The 27,279-nt window shown below is 40.7% G+C and overlaps 1 protein-coding gene across 1 annotated transcript; it reads left to right on the forward strand.

The window, feature by feature from the left end:
- The first annotated feature begins 1,290 nt into the window (after positions 1-1,290).
- Positions 1,291-15,964, forward strand: LOC133333152 (guanine nucleotide exchange factor subunit Rich). Its single transcript, XM_061541482.1, has 2 exons — positions 1,291-2,583; positions 12,777-15,964. The coding sequence occupies exons 1-2, from the start codon at positions 1,305-1,307 to the stop codon at positions 15,962-15,964; spliced, it is 4,467 nt and encodes a 1,488-aa protein (XP_061397466.1). The 5' UTR covers positions 1,291-1,304.
- Positions 15,965-27,279: the final 11,315 nt, after the last annotated feature.

Here is a 27,279-nt window from a genome sequence, read left to right on the forward strand (position 1 = left end):
TTTTGTAGATGACAACCAGTAAAAATAGATGATTGATTATTCTATCTACAGCAACAAGATAGAAGTAACGAATAAACCGAGAAAAAATAGATGACTGTCCTCTAAAAACTTAAAAGCACTGAATTTTGAAGATTTTGTTTGGCAATCGTATCGTATTGTATCATAACCGGTGCTGAGCTGTAATAATTTTACAGTAGACATCCTGGCGGATAATCATTTTACAGTGAATAGCGCAATATCGTCGATTTTTATACTTTTCGATTTTTGCCTTTGACTAAAAAGTCGACTTTTCGATCTTTCGATTTTGTCAAAACTGTTCAAAATCGATTTTCGACTTTTACTGACTTCTGCAAAATGGACTAAAAATTTTATTTTTTTATATCAATTATTGTGAACAGATAAAGTAAAATTCCCGAAAGTGCTATTTTTGGGCAATTTGAGCTTTGAGATAAAAACCAAGTATTTATGAAGAAAATTGGAAGTCGAATTCACGATTTTCTCATAGATCAAAAGTCGACTTCGACTTTTAAGGGCTAAGCAGAATGCTCGCGTTGAGCCATCCGTCGCGCTATATGTTATCGAAAATACAACAACCACAAGGAAACGATATGCGTTTGCGTTCATACGTTCTTTTTAGTAGAGTTGGGCAATCTAGTTCACTTAGCGGATCGATCATTCTCGTACCTTTTTTGAAAAGGAACTAGTTCCTTAATGTAGTTCCTTTGCTCCATATAGTTCCGACTCCTACATAGTTCCTTTGAATCTCTCTCTTTCATCGTTCTTTTTGTTTTTTTCGCTCATTGTTCCGTGTTGATTTGTTAATAAATGCAAAAATTGAAAAAAAAGAAATGAAGCTAAAGAATTCAACTGCAGGACGATAAGCAAAAAAATTAATTTTTTTTGTATAAATAAATAAAAAGATTTAAAACAAAAAAAATAAAATAAAATGTAACTATTTACACAATTTAAAATTTGGAACGAGATCAGAAAAAAAGAACGAGAAAAAAGACAAAAGAACGAGATCGGAAATATGAACTATATTAATTACAGAGCTGGAACTAGTTCCGATCGTTCCTTTCTCGGAATATTTCCAATGAACTAGTTCGTTCCGGAACTACCCAACTCTACTTTTTAGTGAATCGTTCAATTGAACTATAATATAGCATAATTTAATTAAATACATTTAATATAAGTGTAAAATGTTCTGTTAAGGAATTCGTATATGAAAAAACAAAGTATAATCGATAAGACGTAGTACTAATGTGTAAGAATAACAAGATTTCAAATTTTTCAGATAAACAATTATGTATTTTCCAATTGGCTGGCCAAAAGCTATTAACTTGGCTTTACCTGGAGAAAGTAATAACATAAAACATATATGCTTTGATGCCGTTAAAATACTTTTGGCTGCAGCGGGAGCCGACTTTTTAGGGATATGGTACGCGAATCCCTTGGTTCCTATAGTCTACTGTCGTAGGAGTGTTGAGTCCGTCGTTAGCTATGGGGAGAACAAGTTGATTGTATGGAAGCCCGATTCGCGTCAGTTAATAGTTCTCACGGCTGGTGGCGTATTGATTCTCTATCAAGTCGATTTCGATGGGAACGGAAATGGGATATTTCTGCAGATGGATTCGCCGAATTACAGCTTAAAGCGGGACTCCGCTGAACTATTTATCAAGGAAAATATTCCAAAACTTAGTCTAAAGGAAATTTGCATTGTGCAACTTAGCACAATTGTAACAACCGTGTGTTGTATTAGTTTGACAGAACTTCTGGTCGCTACTGAACATTGTGAACTTATGCGATTGCAGTGGAGTGATTTGGAGTCTGATGAATTTGGAAATAAAACAACTGTTGCGAATGCTATCAATTTACGGCAAATACAATTTTACGTCAATCAACAATGCAGTCTGAAATCTATTCCACCTGTTAGTCCGGACTCTTTTGTCGCAGCCCTGGAGTACTCTCCGTTCATAGGAGGCTGTGCTGCGGTATTTAGTGATAGGAGAGCAGCGTTCCTAATTGCAAACCATCTCAAATTTGAAACGGCAAATATGCATGGATTTTGGATACCAGAAATTGAAGATGCTACTTTTTGTAGCGTAAACCATAAATTCCGTTTGCTTGCATATGGTAGGGCAAATGCGGACGTCTCGGTATACGGCATTGAAGATGCAACGGGTGGTTTAGAGTTTTCACATCGCCTTTCGTTAAACGCGACTGTTATGCCTGGTACACTGGGTGCGGTGAATGAGCTAAAATGGAGCCCTGATGGATGTGTTTTGGCCGTGTCATGGGAAAACGGGGGCATTGCATTGTGGAGTACTTTTGGGGCATTATTAATGTCCTCGTTTTCTTGGGATTTTGGCATACATGTGGATCTAATACATGACAATCCGTTGCGTGTCAGCAAATTGGAATGGTCCACTGAAGGCTATCAACTTTTCTTGACTTGCAAAGGTAGAAAAAATGAAGAGCAGACAATGGAAGAGTCATATAGTAACGTGTGCCAACTTAGTTTTGTAAAGAGCGCATTAACGATGAATCCATGTATGACGGCCCATCCACATATTTTGTTGCAAGGTTAGTATACAGTACACGTCATATGACTTATTTTTATTTATTATATTTATTTTAATTTCAACATTTCAATTTCATTAGGCCAACAAATGGGCTTAAATGTAGTTTAGAGCCCCTGACGTATCGTTTTGAAATGTTTAGCACATGTAGTTCTTGGAGTCCTGATTACAACGGTATACTATTTTTTGCGGAAATCGGTATTTCCGGAGATATGGGCCTCCAAAGTTTTTTTGGGACCCTATTTTCTCGTGATATTTACAATTTACTAAGGCAATATGGGTATCAATTCGAAGCGCTTGAAGTTCTGATTACACAAAAACTATTCAAATTAAAAGAAGATTCAGTCGCGTAGGCGGAGTTGCCACCTGTCCACAGGAGAAAGTCTTAAATCCCCGGCAGAAGGCCGGCTACCCCCAAACACTATTCTAATTAAAAGCAGATTCGGACGCGTAGCCGTAGTTACCATCTGTCTATAGGATGAGTTTAAATTTGAAATTAAAAGAAAATTCTACACGTGTAGGCCACTTTTCCAGCTGTCCATTGGATTCTTAAAGATATTTCAAAAAAGGTGGGGGTATTTTCTGAACTTTAAGAATTTATTTGCATATTCATTGAATTTCGAAATTTTGCATTATTTGTGACTTGCTCATATACTCCTCCCTCATTTATAATCAGCATATCTTAGCAATAAATTCAATCACTAAAAAAATGAATGACTGACATAATATTAGTTCTCGGAGATTTAAATGTTAAATGGCCAAATTCTGAGGCTATAACAACCTTAACAACTGATGCAAATCTAAACCAATATATTTTTGACATTTTAAATGGTTTTTGTGGCATCAATCTTTTTTAAATAACCAGTACATCAAATTGTTATAATCGAATTCTAGATCTGGCATTTGTGAATTGTACACAATATTTTGAAATAATTAGAATATCTCCTGTATATGCATATCCATGATCCATAATAATTTAGCTACTAGAAATTAAAATTCATTAAATTTCTTAGATAATTATAAGGAAACGGAAATTTGAAGGCTATATGCACTTATTTCAACTATAAATTTGACCTCATTATTTATTTGTGAGATTCATAGATCTAGTACTTTTTAAACAAATTTGAAAAATTAGTCTTCTAAATATACGACTGAGTCCAGAAAGCATTATATAAGAAAAGTTACCTCAAATAAAATCTACCAGCATTTTAAAATTCAATAACCATTTATTTGTGAAAAAACTCCCTTGACACATACAGGTATAATATGTATTTTTTATAAAGTCAGTATGTTTCTAAGAATATACGTAATTTTAAATTAATTATATGTTCAGGTCTCGATAGCATTCCTAGCATAATTCTAAAGTATTGTTCAGGTGCATTGGCTATCCCTTGTACGCTGCTATTTAACCCTTTCAGTGTCAAAAAAATTTTGTCGGAATAAAAAATCAAAAATTTTGCATTTAAAATCATATAAAGGGACATAGTTTAGAAAAAATTGCATTTGTCATTTTAATCCTCGGACAGTTTCGTCTATCTTTAAGCAAAAACAAAAACATCAATAGTAACGGTACATAGGATAACCGAAAAATCGCAAAGAAAGAGAGTACTTTTAAATGTCGAATATATTCGACAAAAACACTGAAAGGGTTAACTATTCCCTGGAATTTTGTTTTTCCCCCAAATTCTGGTAGAAATCCCATATAAATACTTTACATTATTGAAACCCATATATTTGTGTTTTTGTAGTAGACATCATTGTTTATCTTAATCATTGTTAAGATAAACAATCATTGCTTAGTTAATAAACTACAGGATATATTTTGTGTCGAACGATATGCCACGGCCAAGGGACAAACGCAATTGGTCGCTATAGGCGATATGTCGTTATAAACAATATCAACTATTGAATAGAACTTTTCTCAGGATTTTTATATGAACCATTTCGACTGTACTTCTATCCGATAAAAATATTTTAACTTTTTCGTTTTACTTACTTACCACTTATATATTTCCATCTTATTCGTGCCACCCCCTCCGTCATTCGACGGAGATATTCACCGTCAACGCAGATCGGCCCATAGATCATTCGGAGAATTTTTCTCTCAAACACTCCAAGAGCTGCCTCATCTGTTTGCGTAAGTACCCTGCCAGACCCACTTTGGCAGACTCCTTCTCAATTTGTTCAAATGTGGCTGTTACCGCTCTCAATGTTCGACCCATTATGTCGATGTCATCGGCGTAGGCGTGCCATTTCTGTTCACCTTTGCCTCTCGTATCACCATTTGCAGTAGGATGTTAAAAAGTTCACACGAAAAACTGTTACCTTGTCTGAATACTCGTTCGGTATTGAAGGGCTCCGAGATGTCCTTTCCGATTTAACTGCTGATCTTGTGCCTGTTAAAGTTATCCTGCATAGCATAGCGAATTAATTTTGCTGGAATTCCAAACGTAGACATGGCTTTAAACACCTCTGAACGGATATGGCTATCGAATGCGGCTTTATAGTCGACGAATAGGTGGAATGTGTCGATGTGTTTTTCGTGGGGTTTTCCAGCATTTGGCGCAGAGTGAAAATCTGTTCAATGGTGGACTTGCCAGGTCTGAAGCCGCATTGGTATGGTCCAATAATGTCGTTGACCATTGGCTTCAGTCGTTCATACAGAACGCTGGATAGCACTTTATACGCGATGGGAAGGAGACCTATTCCTCTATAGTTGGCACATATCGTCTTGTCTCCTTTTTTGTGCACGGGACACTGGATGCTGAGGTTCCATTATTGGACTGACCACTAGTTTTGAATAGTTCGGCTTTTAAACCATCGGCACCTGCTGCTTTATTATTCTTCAGCCGATTGCTTGCTATTCTGACCTCATCTTGGCTAGGTTAGGTTAGGTTTGGGGATGTGCAGTCACGTGTATGACTGCAACACTCTGAGACCGGTTAGGTCCGTTGTGATCATCCACAAGAAGAGAAGCAGCGAAGTGAAGAGACAAGGGATAGATCTGTAGGGGAGAGAAGATTTGTGAAATTAAAGGAGTGAAGAGTGAGGGTCGATGGTCCTATGAGTCTGACAGAAAAGTGTTACGTGCCAAGGTTGTGTGCTCCTAACCACTTTATGCTTCTAATTATGCTGTAGATTAGAGCAGGTTCGGTTGTTGAGAAGAGGCTGAGACTAGGTAGAAAGTGAGCCCCCATTAGTCTGTGCCGCCTGTAAGCAAGGGCTGGGCACTGGCACAGGAGATGCTCAATTGTCTCCGTCTCCTCTTCGTCAACACAGAGTCTACAATAATCAATTGCATCGAGGTCCCATTTACTAGTAAAGGCCCTGATATTGCAGTGACCAGTGATGATTCCTGTCACCACTCTAATTTCGGCTTTGTTCAGGTTCAATAGTTGGCGCGTTCTTTTGGTAGACAGAGTCGGCCAAATGGATCTTGACACGTTGCACCTAGGTTCGTTGTGCCAAAGTTCGCAGGCTGTTTCGTCAAAGAACGCCTCAAAGTTCCTATAGAAAAGACATATGGGTGGTTTGATTGAGTCATCAGTTTCTAGATCAGTGGATTGAGATCCTCGTCTAGCTAGTTCATCCGCTCTTTCATTACCCAAAATGTCACAATGTCCTGGTACCCAACACAACCGATAGCTACGGTTAAGTTCTTCCAGAGCTGTTCTACACTTGAAGACGGCTTCGGATTTGATGTGACAAGATTTGATGGCTTTAAGAGCCGCTTGACTATCCACGAAGATAGTCACCGGTTCAACGACCTCAGCATCCAGACTTTTTATCAATTCCGCTGCCTTCCAGATCGCGAAGATTTCAGCTTGGAAAACACTGCAGTTGCTATCCAGCTTGTAGGTTAACTCAAGGCCTAAACTTTCACAGTAGACGCCTGCCCCAGTGCCTTCTATCTTGGATCCGTCTGTATAGCAGGCCAGACCGTCCAGAGGACGGTTACTTCGTTTCCAGTCGTCTCTACTAGGAATTACGACTTCTACATCGTCAAATCTAAGAATTGGTGATATGTAGTCGCTTAATTTAATGCGTTGATCCAGGGCTATGCCTGGTTCATTCAGAACACTACTATGCCCAAAGGTACAGGTCCGCCAGAGTTTTTGTTCATGTAGCCGTAGGGCGCTACGCGCAGCTTGACACTTAATGCTGAGGCCCAAAGGCTTGAAATCCAGCATTGCGTTCAAAGCTGCTTGTGGCGTACTCCTTCTGGCTCCTGTAACTAAAATCGCGGCGGCTCTTTGTACCTTGTCTAATCTACTTGATGTCGACTTGAGGCTCAGACAGTTCCACCAAACAAGAGAGCCATAGGATAAGATGGGCTTCACCACAGTGTTATACATCCAGTGTATAGTCGATGGTTTTAGTCCCCAGCTTTTCCCAATGGAGTTCTTGCAAGCATAGAGTGCAATCATTCCTCTCTTCGCCCGCTCCTCAACGTTCCTTTTCCATCGTAGTTGACAGTCCAGGATTGTGCCGAGGTACTTTGCTTCGGGAGAGAGGTGAAGTTGCACTCCATCCAATGTTGGTGGAACAAAAACACCGAGCTTACGCTTCCTAGTGAACATTACCAGTTCCGTTTTCGTTGGATTTACACCAAGACCATTTGCCCTGGCCCAGCGTGACAGCGTCAGTAAGGCTCTTTGCATAAGCTCAGAGATCGTAGATGGAAATTTTCCAGAGATTAATATCACCACGTCGTCCGCATAAGCTACAACTTTGGTACCTATCCCGTCCAATTTCCTCAAAATGATGTTAATAACCAGTAGCCAAAGTAACGGCGAGAGCACCCCTCCTTGAGGTGTGCCTCTAGTTACCGTTTTCCTGATTTTTGCATTCCCCACACTTGAATTTATAATCCTGCTGTTAAGCATTTTATCTATCCAATGTGTCAGGGTATCAGGAATGCCAACTTCCCTAAGTGAGTGGTTTATGGATTCAAGTTTAACGTTGTTAAAGGCCCCCTCAATATCTAAGAAGGCAGCCAGCGTGAAATTTGAATTTTCCATGTTCCTCTCAATGTAGCCTACCACCTCATGCAACGCAGATTCCACAGACTTGCCCTTTATGTATGCGTGCTGTGAATTGCTAAGAGAGGTGGTGTCTATACGACTCCTTATCTCCAGATCGATCAGTCTTTCGAGAGTCTTGAGGAGAAAGGATGATAGGCTAATGGGTCTATAGTCTTTTGGTGCAGAATGACTTGGCTTCCCTGCTTTGGGAATATAAGTAACCTTTACCTCGTTCCATAGATCCGGAACATACGAGAGAGTCAGACACGCAGTGTAAATCTTCTCAAGGATCAGATAAATACTTGGCGAGGCATGTTGAAGCATCGCCGGTATGATACCATCCGGTCCTGGCGATTTATACGGCTTGAATTTGTTGACCGCCCATCGTATCTTATTTCTGTTAATCACCTTGCTAATGAGATCCAGATCCGGAGTGACGAAAGGCCGAGTGTCATCACGGTCATCGTCGATGGTACCCATGTCTTTGCAACCCGGAAAATGAGTCTCGGCTAGGAGATTTAGAGTCTCAGAACCTGAGTCCGTCCACGCTCCATCCTGCTTCTTAATACTACCAATGGACTTCGGGTCCTTGGATAGTAGTTTTCGAAACCTAGCAGCGTCGTTGACTCCTTCTATAGACTCACAGAAATTTACCCAAGACTTCTTCTTCGCGCGTTTTATCTCACTCTTGTACTTATTGAAACTAACTCTATAGGAGTTCCAATCAGTGTCGAGTTTAGACTTATGCGCCCTGTTATACAGTCGTCTGGTCGCTTTCCTGAGCTCACCAAGTTCCTTGTTCCACCACACTGGCCGAGATTTCTTCCCAGGGTGTGTAAGCGGACAGGATTCCTTATGACAACCAAGGAGAACATCCGTTAGATTTTTCACGACCCCGTTGAGTTCCACAGCTGTTCCTAGGTTTGTGCTAAGAGTCAGCTGAGAGTTCGTTAGCTCCGTGAATTTCTCCCAGTTTGTTCTCCTTGGATTCCGATAAGGCTTTTGTCTATCTCCATCAAAAGAGTACTCGAAGAGAATCTTTAAATGATCTGAGAAGGAGCATTCATCAGATACTCTCCAATTTCTAATGACGGAGTCATCTAGATTTGAGAGGGTTAAGTCAATGACCTCCTCTCTATCCCTAACTTTAAAGGTCGGATCACTACCCCTATTACATATACGTAAATTATAGGATAAGATGAAATCGAAAACGGACTCACCTCGTTTATTTGTGTCCTTGCTGCCCCATTGAAAATGGTGAGCATTTGCGTCGCATCCTAATATAACGTTGCAAGTGCTCGTCATCTCATCGAGCATCTCTCGTACACAGGTGGCTGGTGGGTCCAACTCCTCAAATGGCATGTAGACTGAGGAGAGCAGGGTGGCCCTTCCCTTCTCGTGCTCCAGCCTTACGGTGCACATGTCACCATTGCTGTAATTAGATAGAAAGATTAGATTTAAACTCTTCTTACCTACTATACATGTTCTCACCTTGTCCCCCATGGACGCGGCGAAAATATCAAAGTTGGCATTCCTTAGTCCAGAAACCATATTTTTATAAATATATGGCTCCTGGACTAGGGCAATGTCCACTTCCGAGTTCGTGAGGGACAGGAGTAGTTCGGCGGCTGCGGCCTTGCAATGATGCAGATTGATCTGCATTATGCGCAGCCTACGCCGCTTCCCCACTCCTACTGAGTTTCGGTGGATGTGCTCAGTCGAAACCGAACCCATCCTGAACCGAAGTTCAGTTTCCCCTCACGATCTCTGAGATATTTCTCTCCCGGTGGGTCAACCGCAACTCTCGCCACCATACCGCCATCCTCACTACAGGGAGTCAGACTGACCACAGTCCAACTCGATGTAATGAGGCTGGGGTTTTGCAGCGCCAGCATCTTCAGCAGGAGCTCCTTATCCACAGAAGGTGGGGGAACCCAGGCTGAAAGGACCCGTCTGGTTGGGATTTCCGCTAGGGAGACCGCCGCAAGGTCTGCTCCTTCCCAGAGCGCGCCAAAGCCACTAACTGTTTCCACAAGGAAATCCTTGGATTTCTTATTTAGACAGTTAATGACTTTGGCACCCTTCTGCATGAAGGCACTACCAAACTGTCGGTCCCCTTGGTCCGTCCCGCAGACGATAGCCGACCGAAGGGCTCCTTCAAATAGCAACCAATGACTTTCACTGATTCTACCCAGAGGATCAGCTTTGTCAATGATCGCCACAAGATCGTCTTCTTCAGTGGCTACCTTTGTTGGTCTATCATACGGCTTACGCTGCCGTTGACTACGAACCTTGGAGGTCGCCTTTCCAGAGGAGGTTGAAGCCTTCTCCGTACTTAGTCGTTTCCCCTCGGTTTTTTGTCCAACGCAAGCCGCATAAGAGGTAGAAGGGTCTACCAGACGAGAAGTCATCGTCTTCTTGGGTGAGGGTTGCGGACCTTCTGAAGAGCGGATGCGCTTCACAGATTTATTCTGTGGGGCGACATCTGCTCCCCCAGGAGACGATGGTTCCTTGACTGACTTCCCCTTCTTCCTGTTTCGACCACTTTTTGGTCCACTCAGAACTTTTTCCTCACCCTTGTCACTAGGCGCAGAATCAGACTTTGAAACAGTGCCCTTCGCATGTTGATCACCCGTATGGGTGCCATCCTGCTTTGGGGTACCTTCAACTGTCTTTTCCTGTGCTCGCTTACTTGGGCTCGGATCAGAACTGGGCTTCGGGTCAGAGATCGGCTTAGCACCTTTGTCAGAGACAGTGGGCTTTACCGATTCTACTACTTTTGTGCGAGCAGTGAAATTTGGGAGGGAGATCTTGTCCATCTCGAGTTCGCGATGGAGAGCGTGAGGGTAAATTCTCTCGAATTTCCTCACATATCTCATCTTACTCTTGATGAGGTGAACCTCCCTCTCCGAGATCAAATTCGCGTCTCGCCCCACGAATTTGCGAAGATACGAAACAGCACGTTTGTAATGCTTCGCATCGGTCACTTCTCGGGCCTTCCCAACCTTTGAGCCACTGTCCGTTTCCGGGGGATCGACAGATTCCCCATCGTCGGACATCACCTCTGTTGCGGATTGCCTCTGATTGCAGGTGCCGACACAGGACCCGTTGAAGACAGACTGGAGGTCGGTTGGACAATAGGGTCCACAATTCCTTCGTTGCTGCTATGGCCATCCCCCTGTGTAGACTTGGCTGGGAGGCTAGGTAGTATACACTACATACCGTCATCTATTATTGGTTATTCACCGCTACTATTTGATACCAGACGTTTTTCAAAATGCTCCTTCCAGATCCCCTAAGTCAATGTTCTCTAGAATGCGAGCACTTATTTGTTTCTGAAAATTTCGTGTCATGTGGTCCGTTACCACATGCCGGACATACATTGTCGGCCTCTCCATCAATTCGTGACCAATATGAATTGAGGCGGCTACACTCAACTGCGTCCGTGTGAATACTATTCAATCCTGCTAGATAGGCCTGTTGATCTAGGCTCCCTTTTGTACCTCTGGACCTCTCTCTCCAGATCATGGAGATCATTCCTGACATGCCTGGGTGGTGGGTGCCTATCCATTAGATAGCGGCTTGGATGGTTGCTCCTATAACACCCAAGCAGGTATTGCATCGACAACATTTTGTTGTGTTGACGCACAGGAAGGATCTTCGTCTCCTCATGTAAGTGGTCTATTGGAGTCATGAGGAGACACCCTGTTGCAGTGCTCAGGGCAGCATTCTGGCAGGATTGAAGACTTTTCCACTGCGTTGCACTGACGTTATCGGACCACACTAGCGCCGCATAGTTTACCACAGACCGGCCTTTTGCTGTACAAGTCGTTGTCAGCTCCCCAAGTGCTGCCGGCTAGCGACTTGAGAACCTTGTTTCTGCTCCTGACTTTATCGCAAATAGCTGTGGCGCGGACGACTTGGGGTAATTAGTGGTCGGAATTGTGGACCCCTCAACCTGCACACCCAAAGAAAGCCGCATCTCCGCTTTCCATGTGGTAAACAGTGTGGCCATTGACTTAGTGGCGGATATTTTCATATTCCTCGACCGCAAAAAGTCAGCGATATCCACGAGATAGTGGTTCAGACTCTCGTAAATGTCATCAATTTTAGGTCCTGACGCCATAATCGTGCTATTATCCGCATATTTTACGATCTTTATGCCGTCCGGTGGGCGCAATACTCTTCTCTTTGCCCGGTCACTCTCGGGGTGCTCTATAAACTGCCGGTTGAAATAACACGCGCACCTCTTCGGATCTGTCACCTCAACGCCGTTAAACGAGACAGAAGTCTGATCCTCCTTCTTTCCAGGGTGCGAGAGCGACTTAACCGTTGCCCACAATTTACTCGCTCCAGTACTGATGTTGCAACACTTCAGATGTTCTAGCCACTTTTTCCGCTTATGCTCGCCGAATAACCTGTTCACCTCCAACGTCAGTTCTCTGACACTGGTGTTAGAACGACGAAGCTCATAACGCTCATTCGCTAGTCCCGCTGCCTCTGCAGGTATATAAAGAGCGGCTGCAGCAGTGATGATGTCCCGGAAATTCCTTTCTGCTACCCGAACATCAGAAGGGGTGGGCAGTTCTCTGAAGCGACGATTGGTGAAATTTCTGAACTCTTGCCAATTGGCTTTCCCATGATTGATGGATATGATAATAGTGAGGTGGTCTGACCCCAATGATATGAAGGGTTGCCAAGCCACGTCATTCGTCAGACCCGGAGACACGATGGAGATGTCCGGTGAGCTTTGGCAGTCTCCCCTTATCCTGGTGGGTATGTCCTCATTCGCCGTGCAAAACGTTGAGCTATCAATTTGCTCGGCCTGCGCCATGCCCCTCTGCATTGAAATCCCCTAGCACCAGACGGTTATTTCGGGTAATGAAGCTCCCAAGTTGAAAAGATACACATTGTACTTGCTGGATTGACAGCCCTTGATCCTCCGAGTCAATCCGGTGCATAGAACCGGCCGTCGTGGGAATGTTTGTGTACTGTAGTTATGGTTGGGGGCCAATATAAATATATGTTTATATTTAGATGTAAGTGTTTTATATTGAAAATATCATTTTATGAAATATGTTTGCCGGGTCAGCTAGTATTATTATAAAAATTATTTGTTATTATTTTCAAAATTTACAATTTCTTATATATATATATATATATTTCATTACAGGCGACGATACATTATATCTGAACCAAGGAGATAACTTGGAAAAAATATACTTTGGCGCAAAATTCGTTTTTCCAAATAATAAAACAGATACACATACACAATTGCCAAATGAAAAAGAACCAGATGACTGCTTGGAAATAAAGAACACTGTCGATATATCGAGTATATTGGCCGAAAGTAAATACTGGACAGTTCTACAATTACCTCAGACGTATGTTGCAACTAACTGGCCGATTCGCTATTCTGCTATAGATGGCGAAGGCGTTCACGTAGCAGTTGCCGGCCGAACTGGGTTGGCACACTATTCTATGCCAACTAAAAAGTGGAAACTTTTCGGCAACGAATCTCAAGAGAAAGATTTCGTTGTATCCGGTGGATTATTATGGTGGAAGGGATTTATTGTCTGTGGCTGTTATTCCCTTCTGGACCGAACGGATGAAATACGCTGCTATCCCGAAGAATGCAAATTGGACAATCAGTTTGGTAATCGTATACAAGTCAGGGCTCCAGTTATATCATTGAATATGTTTCGCGATCAACTAATTGCTCTAACAGCAGATGGTATCGTCACATTATTTGCTTTGCGCAAGTGTGACGCATATACGCTGAAAGCTGATTGTGTATATGAGGTGGATGTCAAAAGTATTTGTATTCATCCGGCGTGTATAGTGTCACTGGCAGTAACTAATTTACGCAATGATTTGACTGCCAAATCGATGGTGTCAGCAGGGAGTGGAGAAGCAGAAACTATCGTAGTTAACGTATGTGGTCGTATACTAATGATTCAAAGAGATAACAACAATGCCGTTGTAAATTCTTTGATGGCATCGTGCCTGGCATCCTGCGTGGAATGTTTCTGGTTATCAACATCAACTCAAGTTGGAAGCCCTATGCGCGACTGTTTGTGGTTATTTTCCGGTATACATGGAATGAGGGTGTGGCTTCCAATATTGCCCCCATCTACGGAACAAAGAAGAGACTCTTCTCATCGACTTCATACGTTCATGTCAAAGCGTATTATGTTATCCTTCCCATTGAAGCTTTATCCCTTGGTCATATTGTTTGATAATGTGATTGTGCTGGGTGTGGAAAATGAGACAATACTGTACACAAACGAGTCGAATTCTCATTTTTCTTTACCATTCTCACAACTTGAACGCAAATCACAAGTCTATTTGCACAAGATTTTGAGGCAACTTATTAAACGCAACTTAGGTTACAGTGCTTGGGAAATTGCACAATCTTGCAGACGTCTTCCGTATTTCCCGCACTCTTTGGAACTATTGTTGCACGAAGTTTTAGAGGAAGAAGCAACTAGCAAAGAACCCATCCCCGACGCTCTATTACCAAGCATTTTGGATTTTATACGGGAGTTTCCTGTCTACTTGCAAACAATTGTGCAGTGTGCACGAAAAACTGAAATTGCCCTTTGGCCGTATCTCTTCTCCATGGCTGGGAAACCAAAGGACTTGTTTCAACAGTGCTTGGAATCTGAGGAGCTAGTTACAGCTGCAAGTTATTTAATTATATTACAAAATCTAGAGCCTTCCATTATAAGTAAACAGTATGCTACTCTTCTCCTGGAAATAGCACTGCAGCATCGCAATTGGGAACTGGCCAAAGATCTGATACGGTTTCTGAAGGCTATTGACCCAAATGAGATTGATTCGCCGCGTTCTTCAATGGTGGTCAATTTGAAAATTGCCCCGCCCTCTCAATCGCAGTCACAAGTCAATCAGAATCCCGATGCTTTCAACTTAGTATTGGGGCCAATTGGTCGCGAACGTAGTTTCTCGACCACCGTGTTGGCGTCGAATACATTGAAAGATAAGAAGGATAAACAACCCTCAAATTTTGCAGCTGGGGCTGCAAGTGAGAATGTCCCATCAAGTAATAGCGGATCTGTGGTAGTTGTTCGAAGGAAGTCGGAACGAAGTCACTCCACAAAAAATGAAAAGCGAGAAACTTTCTGCATTGAAGGTATATTGCAGAAGCACGCAAGGAAGCTTTTACAAAGCTGCAAACTGATTGACTTAGGTTATATGAGTGCGTTTCTCGATTTTCATTTGGTTACGTGGTTGTCACAAGAAGCTGAAAAAGCAGCTCGCCTTGAAGACTATGTCAATGCAATAACCCAGTTGCACGAAGAGTTAAAACTGCAAGCACCAGCTTCTTACCAATCACCATCGGATTTCTCAGTGCAGGAATTGGAAAAAAGATATAATTTAGACAAGCACATGCACGTTCCCAATTCGTCATGTCAGACATCTGAATCTGGATATTTTAGTCTAGCACTAATGGATACCCCAACCAGTACAAATAATGGCAACATCACTCTCCACACCAACATTCCGTCCATTAACGAAAATGAAGAACTGCAGTACCAATCAGTGTCGCCCCAAATCCATAATAGCAACGTCGAATTCAACAAATCACGTTCTAACTCTCAAACATCACTAGATCATACGTTGTACAGACGTGCATTTTCGGTTAGTGATGAAATGTCATCTTCGTCCTTAACGCTTGGGCTTCACTGTAGCACAGAAATTCCGCAGAAGATTATACCGGAGAAATTAGCTATAAAATTGAGGTATCTCTTGCAGCTGTTCATCGAGGCGAATTGTGTGGATTTTGCACTGGTTTTGTCAATAATACTACAAGATGCATCCTCTATCGGACGCATAATAAATGTCCTCACAAGGTCAGAGTCAGTGGCGACATGCTGTCGCATACAGAATGCGTTAAAACGCGCTGCCCTGTGGTCCTTCGAAATGGAATGTATATATCGATCGTTTATGATTTCTTTACAGCCGCATATCTATCTTCTGGATCAGTTTATTCAAACATCTACGTCCACATTGCTTCCAGCTGCCACATCTTTGACATCTACCCAGACGAATATGAATAATAGTCGTAGTTCGGAAAACAGTGATCCCAATGATGTTTCTAAAACAGGCGATCATCAGGCCGAATGTTTACAGAGCAACCACATTCAGCACAGCGGTGAAAGTGTCAGTGGCAATTGGTCCTATGAGGACAAACGTAATATATTGTCTCGTCAATTAAGTTCGGATAGTGCTTTAAGCTCCACCGTTCAACGTCAAACACAACTTAATAATGCCAATATCAAAAATTCCTCCCCAGGCACCGTAGACCATAATGAATCCAGTGGTTGTGTAGTTATGTAATTTGCCATCTTTGTTTTTTGTACCAGCCTTTGAAGCTGGTAATGTTTGTTTCTTTGTTATTGCAATATATACGTCGTGACTGTTAGAACAATCGCCGTTTCGCATGTAATCGTGAGCAATATGTTTTGATATTAACATATATGTGATCGCGTCATTCGTCCCCATTTAGTTGATTGATTGGCAATCACATAAAAATCAAAATATTATAATTATATCATATAATGTATGTACATATACGTACGTTATTATACAACGATTTTAAATTTTAACATTTAATATAGTATTTAATATTTCTAATTAATCCTGGATATTGGAAAATAAAAGTGTACAATGTATAAAACAATTAATAACACTACATACGTACAACAAAATATACATATAATTTATATTTTATTAAATAAGCATATATGTGTTTTGAATTTATCTCTTTCACTTCAAGTTGCCTTAGCATCAGCCAGAAAGAACTGTTACGTATTGTTCAAAGATCGATAAGGGGGAAAGAAATATTCCCCTAAAAGTTTCCAATCACAGGATTAAATTTAAAAATTTAGGTCTATTTTGTATATTACGATTAATGCAATTGTCAAAAATATATTTAAATGCTATTTGAAATAGCTACATACTTTTCTGTTGTGCACTCAGTCTGAAAAATAATAGCCCAATATGAGGAAAAGCAAATCCAACTTTGAAAAAATAAATTAAAAAAGTTAGGGGTCTTCTTTCAAAATTCTGAAGTAATTTTGAATGTTCAGTTTATACAATTCAATTAAACCAATTTGCAATGCACACACATTTATGTGTGTATCCATTTTTTGTCTTTTAGTCTGTTATGATTATTACGATTATTGTAGTGACGATTTTGGAGAAAATGCTAATCATTTCGGCCTGTATAGAATCATACTTACATCTAGTGTCAATGGCCAATTAATCCTACTTATCAGAAACCTAAATTACATTCGTTCAATATTTATAAAAAAGGAGGACATTTTCTATCCAGTGATAATTGGATACGATGCCCAGAAGTCCGAAAAATATGAGGAAAGATGGTCAATTAATTGTAAATTAAGGAATTGTACAAAGAATCTTAAAAGGGAAGGAAAGGGAAGAGAAATGCACATTCTCACATTTTCGAAACACGTACAGGTCCAAAAGACATGTGGAACGTTGTTAGAAGCTTTGGTTTAATAAAAAAATTGTGGTAACGTTTCTGAGTATAAACTTACAGTTAAGTTAGGTTACAGAATGCGTGGCTGTCAAATGACAGCCGCTACCCACGGAGACATTGTCCATTGTGAATATACTAAAAGAAGTTAGCGGAAAAGGAGAAGACAATGGCAGAAGGAAGTAGTAAGGTTAGTTAGGAAGGTTAGGAAGTAGTAATTAATAATTAATAAGTTAATTGAAACATGTCAATTTTCTAGCAAAGTGATCTAGCAAAGAATCTACCGACAGAGTAAATGTTCGATAGTTTCTGTTTCCTCTTCATCCTCACATAGACGGTAATAATCCACATCATCTGCAGTGACCTGTTATGAACACTATGTTTATCTTTCCTGAACATAGAAATTGATGTTTTAGATATACGCTTAGAAATTACCTGACAAATATTTTTATAAGTCCTACATCTAGACTCCTCATTATATCTTATTGCTATTTTCTCAACAAATAACTTTGGGATTCTTATATCAATTGACTACAATCCTTCTGTCACTATGACCTGTAACCCAACAAAGTGTAACAAAATGCCGTATATCTCGCAGAGCATATTTATAATCTGATCTGTAGTTTCTCGACCACGACCTGATTGACGCCGCTTGACTATCAACAAATATATTCACCGATACTGGGTCACTAGTACACAGTTCCTTGACTAACCCCGCTGCTATCATGATTGCTAAAATATCTGCTTGACAAACGTCAGTTTTTATTTAGTTTGTATGAGTTCCAGATTGCATGTTCTGCACAGAAAATTTCCGCACTTGTGTCTTCTTCCGTCTTTGAACCATATGTTATATCGACAGACCGTCAAGAAGAGGAAACTCAACCGACCAGGACCCTCTGCTTGGTATTGTTTAAATACCTCAACATTAACGTGTCAAACAGCCACTTGAGTTTCTATTGTGACAGAATTCATAATCTGTTAAGTGCAGCACACATGCGCGCCTTCATCATAAATGCGCTTCTGGTTGCCTGAAAACAAGTTAATCGCCCATGTGACATGTTCCGAGAGTTTTTGAATTCCCATACTTTTTTAGATTCCCATTTTGTGCAAAACGGTGTGCCCAATTTCGATCGAAAGTGTGGCTCGAAACATTAGCTTTGTTCAATATGTTACGATCTGTGTTCACTAACTACCAACAAAAACATATGTTTTTAACGTATTTTCTATTTTTTTAACAACAAAATTATGAAAAACTGCAAGCTGGCGTGATAATTGCCCTGATTTCTACTAGAAGAAGGCTAATGATATTGGAAGGTTTTAAACGACGTCGCCCTAGGGAATCTGTGTAAGTATTTCGATGTTTGCAAAGCTATGCAATCCTGAAAAGGTTGTGGAAATCGTAAACGAAGGAATGTATTGTTTAAAAATCTGTCATGTCTGCCATATCGAGCTCACAAAATTCTAGCAATCTTTACGACGGGGGAGGTGGCGGCAGTATAATGGGTATGGATAACAATGCTTTGACAACAATCTGTTATCGAAATTTCCCCAATAAAATGACAGCATCCATGGCCATTTTGTCGGCCTCACCATCCAAGTCAGCTGCGGGCTCATCGTCAAAGAAAAAATCCCCAACATCCTCATCGACGCTAGCATCCTCGTTAAATGCGACGGCGTCGGGAAATGAATGACTTTTCATTTTCTTTAATTTTACTAGAAAATCTAATTTGAATACTATTTTTTTTAATTAAATGTTGTAAAAACAAGTTAAATATTAAATCTGAATTCTTTTTAAAATTTTATGTGCTCAGAAAAGCACGTACAATCTCATTTCTTTTTCGATCCTACATGTGGTCGAATTGTATTCCCAATATTTTTTTGGGTATTCGGAATGGAGCACACCAAATGTGGGAAAATGTTTCACATTCGAGCAAACTCGAAATGCAGCACATGGGTGAATAAATCAAGTGGATTAAGATTTGTTATCGCATTCAGAGCAGCCTAGGAGCCCTTGATATAGGACTGCTGCCGACCTTCCTCAATACCTCAAACAAGACATCCACAAGTAAGAATTGGAAGGACAACTGCATCAAAAAGCCAGTGTACGATATGCAGTGACAGTCTTCAACTCTTACCTATTGAGTTTCTGCACGAATACAGTGCTGCAGTCAATTTCCACGATATATGGTTGGAATTCTGCGCTTTTTGACGAACAGTGCCAGTCTTCGCGTGGTTGTCTCCTGTGTTAGGTTAGGTTTGGGGATGTGCAGTCACTTATGTGGCTGCAGCACTCTGAGGCCGTTAGGTCCGTTGTGATCATCTACTAGAATAAAAGAGATAAGGACAGATCTATAGGGGAGAGAAGATTGAGGAAATAAAGAGAGATGAGACGCTTATAGAAAGATATAAGAAGGCATGATTGGAATAATGTCAATGGCTATAGAGATCAGACAGAAGATATATTACGTGTCAATGTTGAACTTTACCAACCACTTTAGTTTCTAATTATGCTGTAGATTAGAGCAGGTTCGGTTGTTGAGAAGAAGCTAAGACAGAAGATGCTCAAAGTTCCGGTAAATATGACATATGGGTGGTTTGATTGAGTCATCAATTGCTAGATCTGTGTATTGAGATCTTTGTCTAGCTAGTTCGTCTGCTCTTTCATTACCCAAGATGTCACAATGTACCGGTACCCAACACAGCTGTATGTAAGTTCTTCCAAAGCTGCTCTACACTTGAGGACGGCATCAGATTTGATATAACCAGATTTGATGGTTTTAAGAGCAGCTTGACTATCCAGACTTTTCATCAATTCCGCTGCCTTCCAAATCGCGACCATGCCTAAAGGTACAACTTCGTTATAGGCTTTGTTCATGCAGCCTTAGGGCCCTACGAGCCGCCTGACACTTAATGTTGAGGCGCAGGGGCCTAAAATTCAGCATTGCGTTCAGAGCTGCTTGTGGCGTACTCCTCCTGGCTCCTGTAACTAAAATCGAGGCGGTTCTTTGTACGTTATCTAATTTATTGGATGTCGACTTGTGACGCAGACAGTTCCACCACACAAGAGAACCATAGGATAGGATGGGCCTTACCACGGTGTTATGCAACCTTTTCCCAATGGAGTTCTTGCATGCATAGAGTGCAATCAGCTCTCTCTTCGCCCGTTCCTCATCGTCCTATTCCATCGTAGTTGACAGTCCAGGATTGTGCTGAGGTACTTCGCTTCAGGAGATAGATGAAGTTGCACTGCATCCAGTGTTGGTGGAGCAAAAACGCCGAGCTTACACTTCCTGGTGAACATTACCAGTTCTGTCTTTGTTGGATTTACAATGCTGTTCGCTCTGGCCCAACGCGACAGCGTCAGTAAGGCTCTTTGCATAAGCTCCGAGATTGTTGACGGAAATTAATATCACCACGTCGCCCGCATACGCATACACACCTCCCTGAGGTGTGCCTCTAGCTAACGTTTTCCTGATTTTTGTATCCCCCACACTTGAATTTATAATTCTGCTGTAATACGTAAGGGTATCAGGAATACCAATTTCTTTAAGTGAATGGTTTATGGATTCAAGTTTAACGTTGTTAAAGGCTCCCTCTATACAGTGAGCAGCAAAAGTCATGGTACCTCATACAAATCAAAAAATATTCAGTAATTCCTGAACAACATTTCAAATATATATTTTTATTCCATGTATTCAATCCTATACTACAACAAATTAAAGTAATATTTCATATTTTTGTTAAAACAAAATATAATACAAAATCGATAGAGTGCCAAGTCCATATTTTGCACACCGTTCAGCCAATAGTCGTTGGATCAGCTACAGTCCCTCCATCTATATAGTAACTGATACTTCTACCAGCAATGAACTAATAGTAGTTGCTCCTAGAAGAAGTATATTTATTTCAAGACTTCATTGTAATACTACAGTGGAGAATATTATCAATTACATACAATCTAAAAAACAAAATATAAGTAATACCGACTATAAAATTTTTAAATTTAAATCTTCAGCTCAACGTGAAATATCTTCTTTTAAAATTGTTTTACCGTCAAATTTATTTAAAGACTTGATAAATAGATAATTTTGGTTAGATCATTTTTAGGTTACAGAATGCGTGGCTATCAAATGACAGCCGCTACCCGCTGAGACATTGTCCATTGTGAATATACTAAAAGACGTTAGCGGAAAAGGAGAAGACAATGGCGGCAGAAGGAAGTAGTAAGGTTAGTTAGGAAGTAGTAATTAATAAGTTAATTGAAACATGTAAATTTTCTAGCAAAGTGATCTAGCAAAGAATCTACCGACAGAGTAAATGTTCGATAGTTTCTGTTTCCTCTTCATCCTCGCATAGATTAACTTACATATTGAATCTTGTGTTAATAAAGCGAAATCTTTACTAGGATTCATAAAACGATGGTCTAAGGAGTTTGACGACCCTTATGTGACAAAACGTTTATTTGTTAGTCTGGTTCGTCCTACATTAGAATATGGATGTATTTTATGGAGCCCGTTTTACAACTGTTATTCCAAAAAACTTGAATCTGTCCAAATTCAATTTCTATTATTTGCTCTTAGAGGTTTACCTTGGAGTACAGTTCAAGTACTTCCCCCCTATGAAAATCGCTTAAAACTTATTGATCTTCCAACATTAGAACGAAGACGTTTAATGCTTAGAGCTGTATTTTTAATAAGACTTTTACGTGGCCAAATTGACTCAAAATTTCTAATTGGTGAAATAAAATTTAATGTGCCTTCACGTTTTAATGGTAATTATATACCGCTAAATCTTCCTTTTAATTGCGTAAAGGCAAAATGAAAAAAATACGTATTTGCGGAGATACACGCTTTTTTGGGACTTACAGCTTTTTCTGCCCCTAAGTTTGCATGTTTTATGGACATGGACTTAGGTATTTTTCTTACAACTTGTCTATCATTATATTTTCTAATTACTGCAATAATTTTTATTTTTTACATGATAATATTATCTAAAAAAATAAAGATTGTTTTGGAATAATAATTCATTCAAAAATATGAAAAAAACATGTAAAAACGTCGCTATTTAGGCAGGTCAAATATTGGGGATAACGTTATATGGGCGGTACCCTAAAATGTGGACCAATATTGATAAGTTTTTGTTGGAAGGTGAGCTACCCCATAAGTACCTAAAATACCATATTACAGTGAATTCGGCTGAAAATCATGTCCAAAATAAAAACTGGACTTACAGCCTTTACATGATGTTAAAACCAGCGACAGCAATAACAAATGAGGTAACTCTATTTTTATTTTTTTAGATCGATGTATTTTGCCTCTTTATACAGTATTTTTCGGTTAATTGACCCTACGGTTAATTGGTTTCCACGCTTAATTGAACCACATGATGGGGCAAAAAATATATCATAGGAAAATACATGTAAATTTTCTCGGATAATTAAACCCTGTTAATTGATTTTCCCGCTTAATTGGTTCAAATTTCATGTCATCAAAAATAAATTTCCTTTTACTTTTCACCGGTTAATTGCATAATAATAATTGAAAAATAATCTGCCATTTTTTACATACATATTTGACATAATTTGTGAAAAAGACTAGGTGGCATCTCTACTAATTCAAAGCATATGTTTATTGCTAATGGTGTTTCTACACGATATATATTTTACATATGTGCTGTCACTTTTTTACATATGGAAATCGAACTCGTCATGTGAAACATACGGATATTTCAATGTGTCAAAACGATATGCAATTACATATGTATTTTTTCCGAATAGGACGCGCTCTATTTTCGTATGTGAAACATAAGAAATCAGCTGTTTGAATGAAACACATTGTTGGAAGAAAATATTTCAATTGCAATTCAAAAAAAAAAAAAAAAAAAAAAGATGAAAAGGCAACAATTACAAATTATTTCGTTTGTAGGTGTTTAATAAAAAAAAATGATGTTGATTTAAGAAAAATTTGATTTAAGAATAATTTTGACACACATACGGAATTACATATGGATGAAATAAGTGACAGCACATATGTAAAATACATATCGTGTAAAAACACCATAAGGAAAAACTGCGAGAAAGCGTAATTTGTATTTGACATTGGATTTTTCAAAATCATTAGTAGTTCCAATTACACGTGATTACTGTAATTGAAGAAACTATTCAATTAAGCGGGTTTGGATAATTGGTTCCTCGGTTAATTGACCAAAAATTTGTGCAAATTTTGATGTGCAATTAACCGAAAAATACTGTACATAACTGTATCAAAATCCCAATTTCTCGAAAATTGGACTTGCTGCCTTTACATGTTAAGCCAGCGATATACGTAAATTATAGGATGGAATGAAATCGAAAATGGACTCACCTTGTTTGTTAGTGTCCTTGCTACCCCATTGAAAATGGTGAGCTTTTCCGTCGCATCCCAGGATGACGTTGCAGGTGCTCGTCATTTTGTCAAGCATATTTCGTACACTGGTGTTTGGTGGATCCAGTTCCTCAAAAGGTATGTAGACTGAGGAGAGCAGAGTGGCCAACCCAGTCGAATGCTCCAGCCTTACTGTGAACATGTCACCGTTGCTGTAATTAGATAGAAAGATTTGATTTAAACCCTTCTTACCTACTATACATGTCCTCACCTTGTCCCCCATGGACGCGGCGAATATGTCGAAGTTGGCGTTCCTTAATCCAGAAACCAGATTTTTATAAATATATGGCTCCTGAACCAAGGCTATGTCAACTTCAGAGTTCATGTGGGACAGGAGTAGTTCGGCGGCTGCGGCCTTATAATGATGCAGATTAATCTGCAGGATGCGCAGGCTTTGCCCCTTTCTTACTCCTATTGAGTTTCGGTGGATGTGTTCAGTCGAAACCGAAACCATCCTGAACCGAAGTTCAATGTTTCCTCACGCTCCCTGAGATACACCTCCCCTGGTGGGTCAATTGCTACTCTTGCGACCATCCCTCCATCCTCGTTACAAGGAGCTGTAATTAGATAGAAATATTAGATTTAAACTCTTCTTACCTACTACACATGTCCTCACCTTGTCCCACATGGACGCGGCGAATATGTCGAAGTTTGCGTTCCTTAATCCAGAAACCATATTTTTATAAATATATGGCTCCTGAACCAAGGCTATGTCAACTTCAGAGTTCGTGAGGGACAGGAGTAGTTCGGCGGCTGCGGCCTTACAATGATGCAGATTAATCTGCAGGATGCGCAGCCTTTACCCCTTTCTTACTCCTACTGAGTTTCGGTGGATGTGTTCAGTCGAAACCGAACCCATCTGAACCGAAGTTCAATGTTCCCTCACGCTCCCTGAGATACGCCTCCCCTGGTGGGTCAATTGCTACTCTTGCGACCATCCCTCCATCCTCGTTACAAGGAGCTAGACTGACAACAGTCCAGCTCGATGTAGTGAGGCTGGGATTTTGCAGCGCCAACATTTTCAGCAACAGTTCCTTGTCCACTGAAGGTGGGGGAACCCAGGCTGGGAGGATCCGTCTGGTTGGAATTTCGCAAGGAAATCCTTAGATTTCTTGTTCAGACAGTTGATGACTTTGGCACCCTTCTGCATGAAGGTACTACCAAATTGACGTTCTCCTTGGTCCGACCCACAGACGATAGCCGGCCGAAGGACGCCTTCAAAGAGCAACCAATGACTATCACTTATCCTGCCATGATTTGCCAATGATTGCCACTTGAAGGTCTTCATCAGCGGCTACATTGGTCGGTCTGTCATATGGCTTACGCTGTCTTTGGCAACGAATTTTGGAGTTTGCCTTACCAGAGGAGGTGGATGCCTTCTCTGTAGTAGGCTGTTTCTCCACCGTTTGTTGTCCAGCATCAGCCGCATATGAGGTAGAAGGGTCAGCCAGACGAGAAGTCATCGTCTTCTTGGGTGAAGGTTGCGGACCTTCTGAAGAGCGGATACGCTTCACAGATTTACCACTAGTGGATCCATCCAAAACTTTAGCTTCACCCGATTCACGTAGAATCGGGCTTTGAGACAGAGCGCTCCACACGTCGATCACCCTAATGGGTGACATTTTGCTTCGGGTTGTTCTCAATAGCCTTTGGCTGTGCATTTTCACTAGGATTCGGCTTCAAGCTGGGCTTCAGGTCAGAAGTCGGCTTAGCACCTTCGTCAGAGACAGTGGGGTTCGCCGATTCTACCACTTTTGAGCGAGCAGTAGGATTTGGGAGGGAGATCCTGTCCATCTCGAGTTCACGATGGAGAGCGTGCGGATAGATTCTTTTGAACTTCCTTACGTATCTCATCTTACCCTTGATGAGGTGTACCTCCCTCTCCCAAATCAAATTCGGGTCTTGCTTACGAATTTGCGGAGATACGAAAAAACACGTTTGTAATGTTTCGCATCAGCTACTTCTCGGGCCTTCCCAATCCTTGAGCCGCTGTCAGTTGCTGGGCTCTCGACAGATTCCCCATCGTCGGACATCGCCTCCGCCGCAGAAGTTTGTTGTTGAAGTTTATTGTCGGCAAGTGCCGTTGTGTTGTAGTCAGACTTGAAGTCGGTCGGTCAACAGGGTCTGCGCATCCTTCGTTAATACTACAGTAATCCCCCTGTGTAGACTTGGCTGGGATCACCGTGGTGTCCAGCTCATCATCAGTTAGGGTAAGATTCAGTAGCAGTTCCTCCGGAAGTATATCCTCACATTGCTCTTCCGGCATCAGTCTGTCTAACTGGTCGAAGAGTTCCTTACTTTGCTCCTATAGACTATCGCTGATAGCGTTTAGAGCCCCGTGTAAGTCGTCCCCTCCCAGAACTACAGTCCTGTCAGCCAGAGACTGATTTGCATCAGTCTTGACTTGCTCATTTGCCAAAGGAATAGCCGGTTCGTCAACGTTTTGATTTGGAATTGATGCACTTGTAACAGACACAGCTGCAGGTGCCAAGGCATCCACACCTAGAACAGCCGGATAACAATCGCTTGATCTCGACGACACGTGGCTTGTGACCTCACCAACGATTGCCGCCGGTACTGCTTTATTAACTCCCTGCACTGTAACTTTATTCTTTTTGCTTCTTTTACCCATCGTAGTTGATTTATTTAAAGGCACTACCCCGATCCGTTTTAGTCCACGGGGGATCCGAAGATCCCCAAGGTTTCCACGAAGTGCAGAGAAAAGTTGAAGACGCGCCTAGTAGGAGATTGGCAACTCCTGTGTTATGAGAGATAAGAGATAGATCCCAGCTTTACGTTATTGAAAGCTTCCTCTACATCAAGAAAGCCTTTCAACTTGAAGCTGGAGTTCTTCAAATTTCTCTCAATATGGCCAACTACATCATGTCGGCAGATTTAAAATAGATGTAATAACCTTTCCATTGTTTTCAAAAGAACGGAAGTAGGGTTGAAAAAAGTTAATCCCCCATACTAGTTTTGTGTTCATTTGCCATAGATTGATGTTGAATATAATGCAATTGTTATTCATCCGTAGTCAAGTCTCTGCTCCCTGGAAGGTGATTATCCGACAAAATGTCCAAAGTCTCTAAAACAGAGTCAGACCACATGTCTTGATTTCTTTTAATACTACCGATGGATTTTGGGTCCTTTGATATAATTTTCCGAAATCTTACATATTCATTAACTCCTTCCACTTAGCTTTCTTAATCTCACTTTTGTACTTTTTAAAAAACTCCCTATAGGTGTCCCAATCTGTACTAAGTTTTGATTTATTTACTTTGTTGTATAATTTCCTTGTGTCAATTTGCAGAGACGCACCAAACCGGTTGTAATTTTTTCCTGGGTAGGTGATGGGACAAGAAGACTCATGATATTTTTTCGAAACTTTGTAAAAATTTCATTCTGTGGTCCGAGAAGGAGAACTCTTTAGATGTCTATAACCTCGCCTCTTAATCTATTCACAAATGTGGGAGTTTTCTATATTCCAGCATTAGTATTGCTGCTTCCCCAGTGAAAATAGTGAGAATATCCTAGGATGACACAACTACTGTCTTTGGTCTCGTGTTTGCCCCATTCTTTGATCCTATGCAGTGGATTTCCTTCAATAACATTGAAGTTTATTTAACCACATTTTTTACAAAGCTGCAGAACAACTGTAGAAAGAATAAAAGAAAGTTGGATACACAGATGGAGTGAAAAAGAATTCAATATATTCCAAAGTACGTGCAGCA

This window comes from Musca vetustissima, unplaced genomic scaffold, assembly GCF_032173495.1.
Source record: "Musca vetustissima isolate MV318-11 ecotype Yass unplaced genomic scaffold, APGP_CSIRO_Mvet_v1 utg8719, whole genome shotgun sequence".
In the NCBI taxonomy this organism is placed as follows: Eukaryota; Metazoa; Arthropoda; class Insecta; order Diptera; family Muscidae; genus Musca; species Musca vetustissima.